General features: G+C 46.4%; 1 protein-coding gene across 1 annotated transcript in view; it reads right to left on the bottom strand.

Moving 5' to 3' along the window:
* Positions 1–2,561: 2,561 nt before the first annotated feature.
* FBXO16 (F-box protein 16) overlaps positions 2,562–17,743 on the bottom strand; it is a 34,679-nt gene continuing 19,497 nt past the window's right edge. The window contains exons 7-10 of the mRNA XM_042779100.1: positions 16,057–16,262; positions 10,227–10,319; positions 6,110–6,323; positions 2,562–4,134 (exon numbers count right to left, since the gene is read on the bottom strand). Coding sequence (XP_042635034.1) covers positions 4,003–4,134; positions 6,110–6,323; positions 10,227–10,319; positions 16,057–16,262 — 645 coding nt within the window. The 3' untranslated portion in view covers positions 2,562–4,002. The remainder of the gene's footprint in view (positions 4,135–6,109; positions 6,324–10,226; positions 10,320–16,056; positions 16,263–17,743) is intronic.

Genomic DNA, 17,743 nt, shown 5'->3' with positions numbered 1-17,743 from the left:
CGGCTCCCTCAGCCTTTCCTGGGCAGGGAGATGCTCCAGGCCCTTCCTCGTCTTTATTGCTGGGCCTGCTCCGTGTCCCTCCCGTCCTGATGATCCCAGAGCATTCAAAACATCCTTGTGACTGCTCTTACAGCTGATGACAGAAATCTCCATTAATAGGATCACTCTATTTCCCTGTTAAAATCCAGTTTTTCCCTGGGGTCTTGTTCTCAAATTCCCAAATTCCTGCTCAGGCTGGGAGCTGCCCTGAGGGCTCCCACAGGGGCCTGAGGGGGACACAACATTCAAAACATCATTGTAACTGCTCTTACAGCTGATAATGGAAATTCCCCTTAATGGGATCACACTATTTCCCTGTTAAAAATCAGTTTTTCCCGTTAAAATCCCGTTTTTCCCTGGGATGTTGTTTCCAAATTGCCGCTCAGGCCGGGAGCCGCCCTGAGGGCCGGAGGAGGCCGCGGCCCCTCAGCGCTAGATGGAAGCAAAGCTTCGGCTGGGGAAGGGAAAAACGAGCTGGGATTTCCTCACAAAAGGAGAAAAATCCCTCCTGGAGACCCGAGGGTTCCCGGGGAGTGCACGGAGGGGGCAGCAGGGAAGGGGAATGGGGTTTTTGAGGGGAAGAGGCTGAGGGGATCCCTGGAAGCAAAACCAGCACGGTGAGGTTGGATATTGGGAAAAGGTTGAGTGGGAAAAGGTTGATTGGGAAAAGGTTCTTCCCCCAAAGGGTTGGGCAGTGAACAGGATCCCCAGGGAATGACGACATTCCCAAGGACAGCACTCCCAGGGATGCACAGGGTGGGATTTTTGGGGTTTGTGCAGGTTGGATTTGATGATGCTTCCAACTCAGAATTTTCCACAATTCCCCAAGTGTCACACACAGCTCTTGTGCCCTGTGCTCCTTTTTTGCAGCCCCTAAAACCCTCAGTAGCCTGGGATGATCCCAGATCTGACCCTGCTTAAAACAGGAGCCTGGAGCAGAGATTTCCTGGCATCTCTTGCATCCCAAATTCTGCAAAAATCCTATAAAACCAGCTTGAGATTCTTCTGTGAATATCCAGCGGCTTCTAAAACTCACACGAGCTTCAGCTTCTGGAGACAGGGATTTCCTCAGCTCTTGTTTGGGGAATTGGCAAATGTTTGGTTGTTGCTGTTTGCCAGGGCTTGGTGATGCCACCAGGTCCCAAATCTCATTCCTGGTGGCATCCTGGATTTTGGTGGATCAGGAAGCTACCAGAGCAGAGAGGAAATGCTGCCTGGATGAAAAATCTAGACCATGGAGGAGGAGAGGACAGGCAGCAAGGGGAAAAAACCCACTAAATTAGAGATAAAACCAAAGGGAGATGCTGGCAATGGCTGTGTTCTGCTCTGGGGATTTGTGGGATGGTTAAAATTTTCTTGGAAAATCTCCAGACCCAGGTGTTGTTTGAGGATTTTTGGCACCACTCTCATGACTGGGGTGTGCCTGTAGGGTCAGCAGGGCTTTCAGGGAGGGAAAAGGGCACGAGAAGGGAGCTGTTCCCACTGGGGGGGGATGATTTAAAAGGCAGATTTTGAAGACTTTAAAGAGTTTGCTGAGGTTGACACGAGGGTGTTTGGAAATCAGATCCTGGGATGGAACAGGTTGAAATAGGGTTAAATAATCCACTCCCACAAGGTTTGGATTTCAAATTGATTCCCATATCCTTGTGCCTCCCTAAAAACAACTCCTCACACCCCGTGCTGCCTGCTCACCTCAGCCCTGGAGCTGCTCCTTATCAGCTTCATCCACTCATTACAGCAACTTTTAATCTTGCATTTATTTCCTCTCTGCTGGCTGCTCTCCCTTTGCCACAAGGGCTCTTGCAGAACCATCCATTAACCCTTCATCCCTCCCAGGCTGCTGCTGAGACTTTGGGGAGATGTTCCCTCACCTCCCACCTCTCCACACAGAGCTGGGCATCTCCAAAAATCCTCTCACCCCGCATGAGTTACACATTTTTTTCCCCCAAATATCTCAGAATAATCAGGAAAAGTTCGTTTTGGCTCCCAAGTACCAAACTCTGCCATTCCTCCGGGGCAAGGAACACCAGGGAAGGTGCAGGTGGAGATTTGGGATTGCAGAGCTGGAGTCAGAGGGAGCCTGACGTGTTTGGGTTTGTTGCCCACATCTGAGCAGGGCTGTAGCCCAGGGCTGGCATTCTGATCTCTGCTGGAATTCAGCTGCTGATTCAGTGGCCCCTGGGCTTCCAGAGGTGCCTTTTAATCACAGGCTGGGGCTGATTCCAGTCGGGCAGGACCTGGAAACGCCGAGCAGGGCAGGGAAATGCGCATCTCCAAAGGCACAGCTCTGCAGTTTGGCAATTTATCTGGGAGCTCCTCTGAAGTGGGGCAAGGATCAGCAGCAGCTCCAGGCACTCAGGGCTGATGGAGATTTTTTTCCCTCTTCATTTCAAATTCCAGCTCATTTTGTGACCTTGGGAATGGTGTAAAAAATGTTTAGAGACAGTATAACTCCATCTGGTTTTATTCTGATTAAAAAGATTTCTGTAGGTCTGCTGGTATAATTCACTTGGCTCAATGCATTCCTGGACATTTCTGTTATTATTTTACAGCATCATAAATACAAAAAAAATTATTATAAATCAGAGAAGGTTTAAGCTTTAAAATGTTCAGTGAGCACTTAAGATGTAGCAAAGGCACAGAGTCTGTCCCAGACTCCCTCCAAGACCACTCAGATCCTGGGAATTGTAAAATTCCGAGGAATATTGATGGGAAAAGACAAACCACTGACATAATTTACTGTTGCCTAATGGAAACCAAACAAAACAAAAAAAAAAAACCAAAAAACCTTGGATTTAGAAAGCCAAGGAAGCATCCATGGGGCAATTGTTTAACTTGTTTAAAAAAAAAAAAAAAAAAAGGCTGGTGAGGAGAGATCTGCAATTCCAGGGACTGAATGTTTTGGTTTGCTCCACCTCACTTTGAATTCTCAACATTTCACTTCTTAATCAAAATCCATCAGTCTGTTCTGCTGCACAATTAACAGATCTGAAGATACAGGAGATAATTCCCTCTGCAAGTTCCTGACTCAATTTTTGGGAGGTGGCAGCTCAGATTTATCAGTTTTTAGGCCTTTATGTTGGTTGGGATGAACTCATCCTTCCAAGCACCAGGAAAACCAGGAAAAAAAACCAAAATCTGGGAGAGGGAGCTGCACTGAGCTGTCATATCAATGATTTGGTGCCCAGTGTTGCCAAAATCCACGAAACCCTGAAGTGACACGGATTAATCTGCTCACAGAGCAGAATTTTCCTCCTAATCCACATTGAAACAGCCTTGAGTTGAACATGGGGAGGGTTGGGTTGGGATTTTAGGAGCAATTTCTTCATGGAAAGAATGGGATCTTAATTTCCACTGAATGCAATCACCATTCCTGTGGATGTGGTGTAAGGGATATGGGTGTGGTGCTGGGTTTGCTGATCTAAAAGGTCTGTTCCATCCTTAATCATTCTGTGATTCCATGATTGGGTGGTTGGGATTTCCTCTGAAATGTGATTTTTGTCCATGAATGCTGAGGATTTCCCAAAATGTGGGAAGGTTCAGTTTTGTCCCAACTCTCTGGGATGAATTAAAGTCACCCCTTATCCTCAAAAACTGCTCTTTGTTACATTTTCTGGGAATTTCCCAAATTGCAATGAAAGAGAGAGAGCACGGGATTCCCAACCTCTTAAATGGCAGATTCCAGCTCCTGATGGATCCATGTGCAAATCCAGAGTGTGAGATTTGATTTCCTTCAATGTGAGAAGGGAATTCTGTCGCCAGGTTTTCCATGGCATGTGCCCCAGGATGTCCAAATAATCCACAGGCAACTCCCATGAGGTCCAGTAGCTCTGACAAGCATCTAAGGAAGCATCTCCATGGTCAAAATTCCACAAATTCTGGATGTATCCAGAAGGAAAAGGGAATGTAGCAGCAGCTGCAGGAAAATAAGTTCAGATCCCAAACCCAGCAGGAATTTTCCTGTCATTTCCCCAGCGCCAGGTGGATAAATTTCTGTTCTTGGATGAAGGATGCTCTGGATCCTCCCTCATTCTGTGTCAGATCCTTGGTTGGATGAAGGAATGGGCCAGGGCTGAGCCTCAAACAGAGGAGGTGCTGCAGGAGAGAGAAATGATAAAAATCAGATTAACTTAGAGAATTAACTCAGAGAATTCAGATTAACTCAGAAAATTCAGATTGTAAATGTATTTAAATGCTCAGACAATCCTTGGGATTTTTGTGGCATTTAATACCTCAAATACCTTTCCAAATCAGGAAGAGGGAAGATTATTCCTGCTCATGGTATCATTATAGGGAAAATAATCACCAATCAAAACATTTTCCCTTTTTCTGTCCCTTCTTGACACCTGCAAACACGGCCTGGCAAAGCCCAGCTGGAGCAGGATCCAAAATGAGGATGTTGACTTTGGGAAGAGCCTGAGGTCTGGGAGAGGTCACTGAAGGAATTATGATAGGATTTGCTTCTGTCTGATACAAAAAAACCCCAAAACACAGTTTTGCCTTGAAAAAAACTGTCCCTGATCCAGGTGCAATCCCTCAGCAGTGGGATAGATTCTTTCCCTCCTAACCCCTTCCTCTTCCAGAGTTTTTAATTTTCCTGGATGCAGCCAGGATGGGATTTGGCACATCCCAGCCTGTCCCAATATCACACAATGAAAAATCCCTGGGAGATCCCATCCCTGTGAGAATTGTCCCACATCCTCTGACAGCACCGAAATTTTCCTCATGGAGAAATTCAGAGAAACTTCAACACCTTCTCCCCATTCCCAGCTTTATCCAGGCCATGGGATTCCAGGATCAGGGGCCTATTTATGGAAACTTCAGCACCATGAGGGAATGGGATTTTCCAGCCTGATCCGGTGTTTTTATGGCCAGGATGTGTTTGTGTTCTGCTTCCTACCTGTGTTTTCCTTAGGTCTCATTCATGGAATCGTGGAATTAAGGTTGGAAAAGTTCTCCAAGACCATCAATTCCAATCATTCCCCTATCACAGTCACCAAGTGCCACATCCACGTGGATTTTAAATCCCTCCAGAATGGGGACTCCACCATTAGTTGGGTAGTCCTTCCAGTGAAGGAATTTTTCCTGACATCAATTTAAATCCAATCCCTAATCCAGCCCAGTCCAAGCACTCCAGTGCCTTCCTGATGTCTCATCCCTTGTCCATGGTTAGATCCTTTCTCTCATCACAAGGATTTGCACTGTGGATCATCCTCATGGAGGTTAACCCATGGATCTGCTGAAAATGCAGGGTTTGGGAGATCCAAAGGGATGCTGGAGGTCTCCACCTGCTCCATCATCTCCCATCCAGATGGGATCACCAATAATTACTGGATAATCATTGACCTGTAGGATTTCCCATCACTCTACCCCCGTGTCTTCCCTAAAATCCCAAAAATATTCCATCAAAATCCTCTTTTCCTTTGTTCCCTCCAGGTTCTTCACCATTTTTGCACAAAAAACCACCAGGGGTCACAGACTGAAACTTGGGTGAACCACCAGGACTTCCCAAAGACCCCAAAAAGGTTTTTCCAGCAGGCTCCTGACCCTGAGCAGCTTCGGGATGCACCTGGAAGAGCTTCCAAAGCCAAGCCCAGACTGAAATGGCATCAAATTGTTTGGGATTGTGTCACTTATTTTTGGAAACCCTGTCCTCTGGATTCCCACCATCCAGAGCTCTTCCTTGTCCTCCACCCCCAAGAGGGGCTCCAGGAGAGCTGGAGAGGGACTTGGGACAAGGGATGGAGGGACAGGACACAGGGAATGGCTCCACTGGGAAAGGGGAGATTTGGATGGGATTTGGAAGGAATTCCTGGCTGGGAGGGTGGTGAGGGGCTGGGCTGGAATTCCCAGAGAAGCTGTGGCTGCCCTGGATCCCTGGAAGTGTCCAAGGAAAGGTTGGATGGGGCTGGAGCAACCTGGGATAGCGGAAGGTGTCCCTGCCACGGCAGGAGTGGAACTGGATGGATTTAAGGTCCCTTCCCACCCAAACCATTCCATGATTTGATGAGTCCATGGTTTGGATGCTGTCTCCAGAACAGCATCCCTGAGGACAGGACCCCACACTCACATGGTGCCCTGGTGTCCCCCTTGGGGACGTCTCCGGGTCCCCTCTGGCGCCGTTTCGGAGCTCGGACGGGTCGCGGGCGGATCCCGGCGTTCCAGCGGGAGCTCTGCGCCAGCGCCTCGGCCTCGCTCCGGAGAGGGGAGGCCCAGCTGGGACGGGCTGGGACAGGCTGTGGGACAGGCTGTGGGACAGGCTCCAGCTCTGCAGGGAGTGACAGCTGGGAAGGGAAGGGGATTTGGGAAAGAGGATTTAGGGAAGGGGATTTGGGGAAGGGGAATGGGATTTGGGGAATGGCAATGGGAATGAGAATGGGAATGGGATTTGGGGAAGGGGAAGGAGAAGTGGAAGGGGAAGGGAAAGGGGAATGGAGAATGGGAATGGGAATGGAGAATGGGAATGGGAATGGAGAATGGGAATGGGAATGGAGAATGGGAATGGAGAATGGGAATGGAGAATGGGGAATGGGAATGGGAATGGGGAATGGGAATGGGGAATGGGAATGGGGAATGGGAATGGGAATGGGGAATGGGGAATGGGAATGGGGGAATGGGAATGGGAATGGGGAATGGGAATGGGGAATGGGAATGGGAATGGGAATGGGAAATGGGAATGGATTTAGGGAATGGGATTTAGGGAAGAGGAATGGGAATGGGAAAGGGATTTAGGCAATGGGATGTAGAGAAAGGGAAAGGGAAAGGGAAAGGGAAAGGGAAAGGGAAAGGGAAAGGGAAAGGGAAGGGAAGAGAAAGAAGAGAAGAGAAGAGAAGAGAAGAGAAGAGAGAGAAGAGAAGAGAGAAGAGAAGAAGAAGAGAAGAGAAGAGAAGAGAAGAGAAGAGAAGAGAAGAGGAGAGAGAAGAGAAGAGAAGAGAAAGAGAAGAGAAGAAGAGAAGGAAGAGAAGAGAAGAGAAGAAGGAGAAGGAGAAGAGAAGGGAAGGAAGGGAAGGGAAGGGAAGGGAAGGGAAGGGAAGGGAAGGGAAGGGAAGGGAAGGAAGGGAAGGGAAGGGAAGGGAAGGGAAGGGAAGGGAAGGGAAGGGAAGGGAAGGGAAGGGAAGGGAAGGGAAGGGAAGGGAAGGAAGGGAAGGAAGGGAAGAGAAGAGATGGAAGGGAAGGGAAGAGAAGAGAAGAGAAGAGAAGAGAAGAGAAGAGAAGAGAAGAGAAGAGAAGAGAAGAGAAGAGAAGAGAAGAGAAGAGAAGAGAAAAGAGAAGAGAAGTCATCATCCCAACAGCTTCAGACTCTGACAACATTGGAATCCACTGAGAAATTCTATAAATTTTATTCCCAAATTCTATTCTATCAATTCTAAAGAATAATATCAATAAATATTGATTCTATAAATTTTGTTCCTAGATTATATCCTTAATGATATTCCTACAAAGCACAGCCATAATCTGCTTCATTTGAGGTGTGCTGTGGTGCAAATCTACCTTAAGGCACAAGGACCCAATTAGAAACTGGCGCCAGTAAAGCTAAACCCACATTAATTAATTCTCCAAACCAATTAATATGTTAATGCCTAAATTCTCCCCTGTGCACATCCCCAGCCTTGCTCAGTGTTTGAAGACTCAAAAGTGTAAAGGATGAAGTTTATTTTAACTTCTATTTAGTTTAAAAATTGAAGAAAACAAAAAAAGGAACACTCGACAACTCAGTTGATTCCTTGAGAAAGATCTCAAAAATTCAAAAAACACCCAGATTCTGGGAAAGAACAGCTTGGAATTTTTCTTTTTCTTTTTTATTTTTAACAGATCCAAATTATTTGATAAGAATAGAGAACAAACATTATTATGTCGAATAAAGAAAATTCAAGGTAAGGTTAATAAAATATGAATATACATTGCACAGGACCGTGTGCTGGGACCCTGGATTTTTCTGCTGGCTATTCCCACCTCCTGGAAATGGGATTTTGACTCACAACATCAATTCCCCTTCAAAATGCTGTGCAAAAAAAAAACAATCCTGTCTTCAGATCCTGCACAGGACACAGGCAGGGAGGCAGGGACGACTGACTCTGTCAAAAAGATGTTATTTAAGGATTAAAATAATTTTTGGAGGGCTAAAAATAATTTGGGAGCAACTGTGAGGGTGGGGCAGTGTCTGGAGCAGACAAAGGCAGACCCAGCCCCTTGTTGCTGGTGTTGATCCACCCAGTTTTACTTTTCCCATGAAATGTTTGGGAATTTGCTGGGAAGGACTCGTGGGAAGGGTGCTGGGCTCTTCAGAAATTTCTCTTCAGAAATGTGATTTCTCCAGGAATCACAGCTCCTGGTCAGAGTGGGGTCCTTGGAGTATCCTCAAAGCCTTTCCTGGATGAAGAGAGGGCAGGAATTCAGGAATTCCCTGCCCAGGCATGGGGGTTCCACGTGCAGAATGTGGCCCTTCATTCAAAACCTAATTAACTTCATTCGCTGTAATTTACTCTTTATTCTAATTGGGCCAATTGACTTTCATTTATTCCAAAGCAAGAGCGAGCCTGGTCACATTTTCTGCTTTCCACGATGAATAAAAAATTCCAAACCCTCCCAGGTTTTCTCATTCACCACATGGAAACATGGAGCCAGTGGATGTCCCCTTAATTAGGTGTTAATTCTTATTTTGGTTGAGCCTCCTGAGCTGGGAGCTCCACCTAATAACCCCTTTTTACATCTTCATTGTTGGCTGTAATATTCTTTATTCTCACCTCCACTCTGCACTTTGGATCATTGATCTATTTGAGGGTTTCATTTTAATTTGCCTCGGTGTTTGCTCGCCTTGGGCATTTATTCTTTCATCCTTCTTCTAAGGATTTGCTGAATGATTTGCACATTAAGCCTCTTTATTTAGGCTTGATTAAATAGGAGCCTTTTCAAAGGTCTTTCATTTCAACCAGGTTTCCCAACGCTGCCTTTAATAAGAAATGGAAATTAATTTTGGATTATTCCTAGAGAATTATATTTATATATTTTACTTTTTCTTGCGCATCAGCCTGGTTTAACCTCAGCTTTATTGTTTTTAGTGCTGCTCTCATCTAGGGCTGGCCAGCCCTGGGATTCAAAATCCCTATGGAAGTGACACCTGGGACATGGATCACTGGTGGCCTTGGCAGTGCTGGGAATGAACTGGATGATCTTAAAATCTTTTCCAGCTTCAACAATTCTGTGATTCTCCAATTTTTTCATCGCTTAAATGCTTTCAAATTTGGGTTGCAGGTTAATTAGTTTTGAAGATCACTTTCCTAAAATCCAGGCAAGAAAACAAAATTCACTTCTTTTTTTTTTTTTTTACTCTGAGCTGAGATCCTTTCATTCTGGCCTGGCAATAAAACAATTTGAAATTGGGAAGTTGTGCTGGGAGGACACCAATTCTCCAGAGAGCGCAAACCGTAAGACAAGAGGCTGAATCATGATATTTTCTGTTCTCCAGCGGTGCCAGAACCAATTTCCTTGCACACAGGGGCTGTATTTGGGTCAGGAGGATGCTTCCCCATCTGGGAGACAAAGCCTCTCTTTTGTGCCGCCCTTTTTTAGCGCAGCTCCCAGGCGTTCCTGCCTTCTGCTCCCAGAACCCCGCCACGCTCGTGAGCACGGCCTTCTCCTGGCCCTCCTTTGTTTCCCAGAGCCACAACACCCGTGGAGCTTTCTGGAATGACTTCCCTGGGCTCCTCTCATGGGAGGATGCCCTATTTTAGCAGCCCTGAGCACAAAGAGCCCTCAGTGTGGAGGTTTCAAGTTTGGGGTTGCTTTGCTCCGAGAATGAATGAACGTCAAACCGCGGCGACCCAACGTTGGGAAATTTTGGGGGGAGATGCAAGAGTCATAAAAGAACTGTGGCAGCACTTGTAAAAAACATGGGAAGGGATTTTTGGGGTGCTGAGGAGAGGGAGGAGCAGACCAACAACAGGAAGGACCAGGGTCAGTCTCTGCACTGACAAACCACAGAAAGGACCAGGGTCAGTCTCAGCACTGCCAGTGCTGTCCCTTTCCCACCCCAGCGATGTCAGGGATGCAGCCACGCAGGAATTTTGTGTCCCACTCCTGCAGCACTTCCCTGAGAGAAAAACTCTGAGTTCCAACACCCCTGGGGATGCTGACACCGCCCCAAGTGCTAGGATCACACACTGGGGACACCTGCCAGGGATTTCACCTTGCGGAGCTGAGCGGATCCACGACCTCCTCTCTTCTTCCTCTCAGCGCCTGCCTGCTCAGGTCCGGGGTGTGCCCTCCTCCCTTCCTCCTCCTGCAGAGCAGAACACAAAAATATCAATAACTGCTCTGCACTGGCTGTCCTGGCAGTGATAAAAATCAAATCCTTTGGGATATCTCCACCTGAAAAGACGTGGCTGGAGATAACACATTTTTATCTTGTCCTGTAACACATTTTTATCTTGCCCCATAACACATTTTTATCTTGCCCCAAAGAGCACAGTCAGCTGCCAGGGCTCAGGGGAAGGTGGGAACTTGATTTTTTTTTTGTAAAGTTGTGATAAATTCTGGTACTCAAAGGCAAGCTCAGGACTCAGTGATTTAAGTCACAGAAAAGAAGTTGAGTTGAATCTTTAAGTCACAGAAAGAAGTTGATCTGAATCGATTTGGGAGTTTTCAGTGAAGTCTGTGTGACCTGAAGTGTGAAAAAGCTGGGGGCTGCCCCTCCAACAAGGTGTTTATTCAGTGGTTTTGTAGCCAAATAATTCTATTCTGTATTCCATTTCTGGTACTACATGCAGCCGCTGTTAAATTCAACATAATTAACTGGCAGAGCAGGAATATTCCAGAGTGTGAAGATGAAGTGAATTGTGCTGGAATGTGGCCAGCTGCCACATTTTTTTCCTGTATCAGGAGTAAAATCCAGGCTCTGAGGCAGTGTTTCTAAGCACCCAGGCACGTTCATTATCCGAAGGCGTTCGTTCCACATTCAAATTCCGTGATGGAATCTGGGAATTTAAAGCAGAAGCTCTCAGTGGTTCTCCCAGTGTCTCTGGGCAGCTAAAAAACCACAAAACATGGATATAAAAGGTGGAAATGGGCTCTAAAAGCAGATTTTGTCCTGTAAAAAGCCAGGATCACACCACATAAACACACACAAAACACCAGCATGTGTCCAGTATTCCCTCATCCCAAAAATCAAATCTTTATTTGAGATAAACATTATTTCAAATAGGAAGTTGAGGAAGAAATGCAACTTGTTTATAAATACAAATGAGCCAAGGGAGAAAATTCAATCCAAAATATTCCAGTTGGGAATTAATTGGTCATTTTGGTGGACCTGGAAGTGTCCAGGTTATGGTTGGGCTCGGTGATCTTAAAGGCGTTTTCCATCCTAAATGATGCTTTGGGGAGAAAGCAGCCCTGGTTTGTAACTGTAATATTATTATAAAATATTATTGCCAATTATTATTGTGAATTTAGGTATCTGCTGCTGTTTTTGTGGTGTCAGGCCAGCCCCACAACCCCAGCTCCAGTCAGGAAAATGGAAGGAGTGAGGAGGAGAAGGAGAAAGGACGGCAGGTCTCACTGCCATGCTGAACTCGCTGTTTCTCACCCCATTTTCCACCCCTAAGGAATTTTTTGATTCCCACACGCTCACGGGGAGCTGGGCTGGCTTTTCAGCAGCAGGAAAAGGGAGAGATGAGCGGAGGATCCGGGAGGACGGGGCTGCTCCGCGTCCTTCTCACGCGAGCGTTTCTTTGTCAGAAACGGGGCCTGGCCCGCTGGCAGAACAATTACTGAAAGTAATTATTTTCTCGTCGGGTAAACACTCCAGGACAATATGCAACTGTTTTTTAGAGCCAGCCCACGGCCATAAATTACCCAAGGCTGGGGAGGGGGGAAGGACCTGGCGTTTTGGCCGGGCTGCTGTCGTGAGAAGTCGCAGGGCCCTGTCTTGAGGCACAAGGCCGTGTGCTGGCGGGGCTCCAGCGCTCGCATGGAATCGGAATTCATTATTCATGGTCAAGTGGGAGGCAAGCCTTTTGATTTATTGGCAACCAGCAGCACAAACAGCAGATGCCTTCCAGCAGAGCTGTGCACGCAGGGTCTGATAGAAACACCCTCCTGGGCCTCTGTAGGCAGAGCAGAGCCCCACAGAAAAATTTCCTAACTCGACTCAGATAAAAATCTTTCACTTCCCCTTTGCGATATTTCTTTGTGCCCAGAGAGGCAAATCCTTCCTTGCTGATCTCTGGAGGTTATTTTATTTTTCTTTGTAACAAAAAGCTGCTTGGACAATTCAGGCAGAAAACAAACCAGACCTACCAGAAATCATCGCTGTGATAAATTACAACACCGATAGTCACAGCTATAATTCTATTGAGGGATTTTGATAACCCCTTCCAGGCAATTTGTAATTCAAGGCTGTCTGTATCTCTTCTCTATCACCTCACCACTCCCTTGGTTGCACATCTGATTGTTGCCATTCTTAATTTCTCTGCTCAGTGACTAAGCAGATTTTCCCACACCATCCTGTCTAAACCCCAAAGCTCCCAGGGAATTTACTGGGGGATCTCTGTCCCATCTCCTTCACACTTCTAGAGGGATTTTCAGTGAGCTCCTGGGCATGGTTTTTAGCATACAAACTCCTGCCTTTCTGAGCAACCAGCAAAGAAATCCTGCAGAAACAAAGATAGATTTCAATGATCACCCAGATTGCAAATGAACCCCATTTTTGGGCACTCCCAGCTGTGACCCAGTGTTATTGCTCTCCCCAGTGAGCACTGGTCAGGCCAAAACCTCGCCCAGCTGCTGTCTGCAACGTATTGATCTGTTTTTCAAGGCTAAAGAGCCAATTATGGTCTCATAGCCTGCAGAATATGTTTTATATTTCCACTTAGAGGACTCCATTTTGACTGCATTACCTAATTGAGAATTGACTGTAGCTCGTTCTGCTTCCCACATTTCCCTTTTTATTTTTTATTTTTTTGTCTAAACAAGGATGAGTTCTCTGCTAGGAATTCTCAGCAGTGTTGTTTTGGTGCTGCAGTGGAAGGGAGAAGGCAGCTGATGACTCAAAAGGCCAACCAAGAAACAGATGAAAACTCTTTGTCATCACTCATGACAAGATGTGACTTTTTCCACAAGCAGATTTAAACTAAAAGAGGAGAGATTAGATTAAATATTAGGAAAAAATCCTTCCCTGTGAGGGTGAGGAGCACCTGGGCTGGAATTCCCAGAGAAGCTGTGGCTGTCCCTGGATCCCTGGAAGTGTCCAAGACCAGGCTGGACACTGGGCTTGGAGCAACCTGGGATAGTGGAAGGTGTCAGGGTTGGAACTGGATGAGTTTTAATGTCTCTTTGCACCCCAACTATTCTGGAATTCCATGAACTCTGCCATGGATGTGATGAGCAGCAAGAACTCCTCTCCCTTTGGACAGAAAACAACTGCAGAGTGAGCTTGAGTGAGGAGATTTTAACCAGGCCCAAGAATTAGGAAAAACTTATTTTTGGTTTATTACCTTTTAAATTCTGCAAAATCCAAGCTGGAATTAGGGAGATTAGCTTGGAGTCAAGGTAGCAGCCAGTGACTCGTCTCACAGGTTGCTTTGATGGTGGCGTCAGGTATTCCTTTGATGTGATCCTGTCTATTCACAAGGAATTCTCCACAGCTCCAGTTTTCCTCAGCATTCAAAGAGGGGAAAAAAGGGCTTTGTTGGCTCGGGGATTCCCTGAGTCAAGGTGCTGGGCTAGAAGAGCTCCCTCCAGTCCTTTTCTCTCCACCTTCACTTTGAGTTTCTGCCACGTCCTCAAGGAAACCCTCACCCCTGTTCCTTTCCAGACTGCAGCAAAAACCATTTCCTTTCCCAGGTTCCCTTTGGCAAACCCTGGGAAATCACTTCTATTGTTTCAGGATCTCGTTTCACACCGATCTCATCCCTCCTGACATCCATTTTACATGAGGAGAGGTTGTTTTGCCCTTGAGCTCCAGGAATCCAGGCTGGTCTAAAGGAGAACCTGAAACTGCTGCAGGGGTCAGAGATTTTTATCTTGGGATTCTGTTCTGCCTTCCAAGCTGAGCCCTGGTCAGGGTCTGCCTGCATTGAGGTGGATTCCTGGGAGACCCCAAACCAAGGCTTGGCATCCCACAGGGACACCAGGACCACGGTGACATTTTCCTGCCACCCCCCTAAAACCTGGGGGACACTCAAGGTGGTGTCCCCCTGCTCCAGGGATCCCCCCAGAGCTGAATTCCCATTCTGTGGAAAAGAAACACCAGAACATGGTTGTGGAGTGGGAGGCTGGGTCAGCACCTGAAATGTGGCACCTGTGCTGCTGAATAATCAGCACAGATGAGCCTGAGCACCAGCAATTACCTGCAGCTTAAGTGATATTAAAGGCAGATCCTTGATAAACAGGCAAATCTCACAGAATTCCTCTCTCTCCTCGCAGTAATCCTCTGTAATTGCGGATAAATGGCAGATTTGCAGGAACACCATTTAAACATTCTCCACAAATGGAGAGAGGCTGGGAGCTCACTCGGGAGAGGCAAGCAGGGAGTGTATTTATCATTTGCTGTTTCATTATTTCAGCAGAAATAAAACAGAAAAATGTTTTCAACAATTGATTTCAGCAATGAGGTTCTCGGCCTCACCCACAGCTCAGCGCTGGGACAGGCGACTTCAAACTCTTTAAATAAGGCTTGTTCCACTTTTTTGTGGCAATATGAAATCCTAAACCTCATAGAAATGGCACAAGAGAATCCTGAACCTCACAGAAACTTCTAGGAGCTGCCACACAAAACCACTGAGCACGGCTGGAAAATAATATCAGGACATTCGTTTGCAGCAGGAAGTGAAAATATCCAGTTTAAAACCTCAAAGAACTGGACCCAAAAGCGGTGTCAGAGTTAGGAAACATCCCACAGAAAGAGGGTGAGGTGGAAACTGGGACTCCCTTTGAAGTAGTGCAATACCCAGGGACCAGGGGACGCGGATTAAAACGTGATTCATAAAAGGCTTTCAGCTCAGGGATCTCTGAGGAACACCCGGAGCAGCGGTGGGTCCGGCAGAGTTAATCACGTTGGGAAAGAGCTCCGAGAGTGCTTGGCCAAACAATCCCTGGCTGGGGTAATTCCTGGGCTGGTTGCTGCTGGGTGCAGGGATAATCTTGGCTCTGTTGGATATTTGGATAAACACGAGCCGGGCGCTTTTTGTCGCGGCTCCGTCGGTTCCCAAGGTTTTTGTTGGCACGGCGGAGAGGAATCTCCTGCTCGGCGTGACGAGTCCCTGCATTCCCACAGGAGCCAGAGGATCCATTGCCTCTTTGCCAGGCTTGGATTAATGACAGCATCACCCTTTTCACGTCAGCTGGGCTGAGGTGACCTCCTGGGAAGCGTCAGAGGTGGAGTTTCCAGGGATTTACACAAGAGAAGGGTGAACTCTTCCCACAGGTCACTCCCTGGGCTTGTCAATGCACAGAAAACTGACCCTGCATCTCAGATTTGGGAAATCTCTGATGCCACAGGTGACAAAGGAAAACGGTGTGGCAGCTCAAACACAGATCCATGTGCAAAACTCTGCTCTGGGAGGGAAATGCTTTTTTTCCCCATGTGGGTAATCCTGGGAGCCCGGGGAGTGATGGATCCAGGCAGCACAGACACAAACACCATTCATCACTTCCATGCTCTGACATCCTCTTACACCTGCCCTGCAATTCAATCATCCAGCCTCCTCTCAGCCAGCAGATCCTCTGAGCGATAGAATTATATTTCATCACCATGAATTCATTCTTTCCTCTGCCCTGTGAAACCCACACATTCCTCTCAGCCTGGCAAGCTCGATTTAAAAAAAAAACTCTCCAACCCTCGTCCTAATTCCTCCCATTCCAGCTCTGTGACATTCCCCCCAGGAGTTCCAGCCTGACGAGTTGTGCAGAAAGGACACAAAGAAAAAAAACAAACAAACAAAAAAAAAGCAAGCCAAAAGAGCATGAGGACATGCAAAGGACAGAAAACATGGAAAGGAAAAGAAGTGAAAATCTCTTACGCCTGCCTGGCCTGCTCGATGGGGTCGTAGTTGTCCAGGTAGTTGTAGCGGATGGTGTCCGTGGGGTTCCTGTCTGATGAACGCCAAGGAGGGAGCTCTTTTCTCCCTCTGCTTGTCCTCTGTGCTGCCAGGGGAAGTTTCCTCTCTGGGACGTTGCTTTTTACTGGTTGCACATCGATAACTACGAACTCGTCCTTGGAAGGAGTCTCATTGGAGGGATGGAAAGAAAAAACGGAGTTTTTATGGTGAAAGTCAAGATTGGCTAAGTTTAGAGTTATAATAATTGGGGATAACTCAAAATATGGTCAGTGGAGAGAAAGAGGCCCCTTGTCAGTGCTTGTCACCACCCAAGCCCTATAATCCATACTGAGATGCATCAGCTTCTCTCTATCAACTACAGAGAGCTGTGGGAGACTGCTTTAAATTGAAGGGCTTTGAATTTGGGGCAGGAAGATCCCAAAAAGATCAAGAGGCAGAGAGGCTGGGAGCCCCCAGTTTTCCCAGTGGGAACAAACACCCATGGAGGAGCTGTGATGCCTGGAGAAGATACCTGGAACAGAGGCTAGACAGAGTTAGAGAAATAAGTGGGTATTTATTAACAAAGCCTTCCAAGGATACACCTTGGGCAGTACAAGATCCTGGCTGTGGTTACACCCAAGATAGACAATGGGTTTTCACACTTTTATAAGTTTTGGTCCACTCATATATTGAGGTTAATTGTCCAATTACAGCTTCAGGTAATGAAGTCACATTCTCACAGTTTGCTTCCATCAATTCACTGTTGTTTGTATTTTTGGGGCCTGAAGCTGCAGCAGTGCTTTTGGTTCTGGGGCTGGAAAAGGATTGTTTGTCCAACCAAACTGTGAGGAGAGCTTGCTAACCCTCTGTATGGAGTCAGAGTTACACACTAACCCAGTACAGCGTTGGGATTGTTGTTCTCTTTAAAAGAGCTCAGAGTTGTAGTTGTAAAGGCACATCAGTCTCAAAAGACAGAGAATCCTAAGTGTTAAAGTCTGTGCCTAAAAGCTTTTGACACGGTAAGTCCCAATAGAAAAGTCCTGATTAGAAGAAAAGTCCTGATTAGAAGCAGAAGCAGCTCCTGAGAGGGCTGAAATTGCAGCCTAGGACAGAGTCCTGAGCAGAGGCTGCTGGTGCAGAGCCTTGAGAGGCAGCTGCTTCCTGCTCTTTTCTTCTTTTTCTTCCTCTTCTCCTTCCTCATGAGTTGGTAGTGATGGTGATGATGGTGGAGGAAGAGAGAGCTCTCACTCCAATACACTGATTTATTTACAAATTACCCAGTGAGCTAAAAACACAAATCTGAAACATTTCTTCTAAACCTATTAGAATTCTCATTTTTTAATACAAAACTTTTCCTATAATCTATACATTTGGCCTATCTGTTCTGTGTGAAAAATGTAAGCAATATTCTTACTACATTTTTATTATGTCTAAAACTGGTTTTGAGCTCTCATTGAGACTTGTTTTTAAGATTTGTTTTCTACACTTTTACTTTTTCAGGCACTTAAAACAGATTCTTACTTATTTACTTAAAACTCAAGCTTGCACCTCCATTTCATGCATGAGTGGCTTAATATACTCCAATCCACCCAAACGTTTCAATTTGTTTTGAAATCTCTCCGAGGAGCTCAGAGAGGCCTCTTTTTCAGAACTGGAAACAGTGCAGGAC

This window comes from Catharus ustulatus, chromosome 3 (assembly GCF_009819885.2).
Source record: "Catharus ustulatus isolate bCatUst1 chromosome 3, bCatUst1.pri.v2, whole genome shotgun sequence".
NCBI classification, from domain to species: domain Eukaryota; kingdom Metazoa; phylum Chordata; class Aves; order Passeriformes; family Turdidae; genus Catharus; species Catharus ustulatus.
This window is presented reverse-complemented; position numbering and strand designations above follow the sequence as displayed.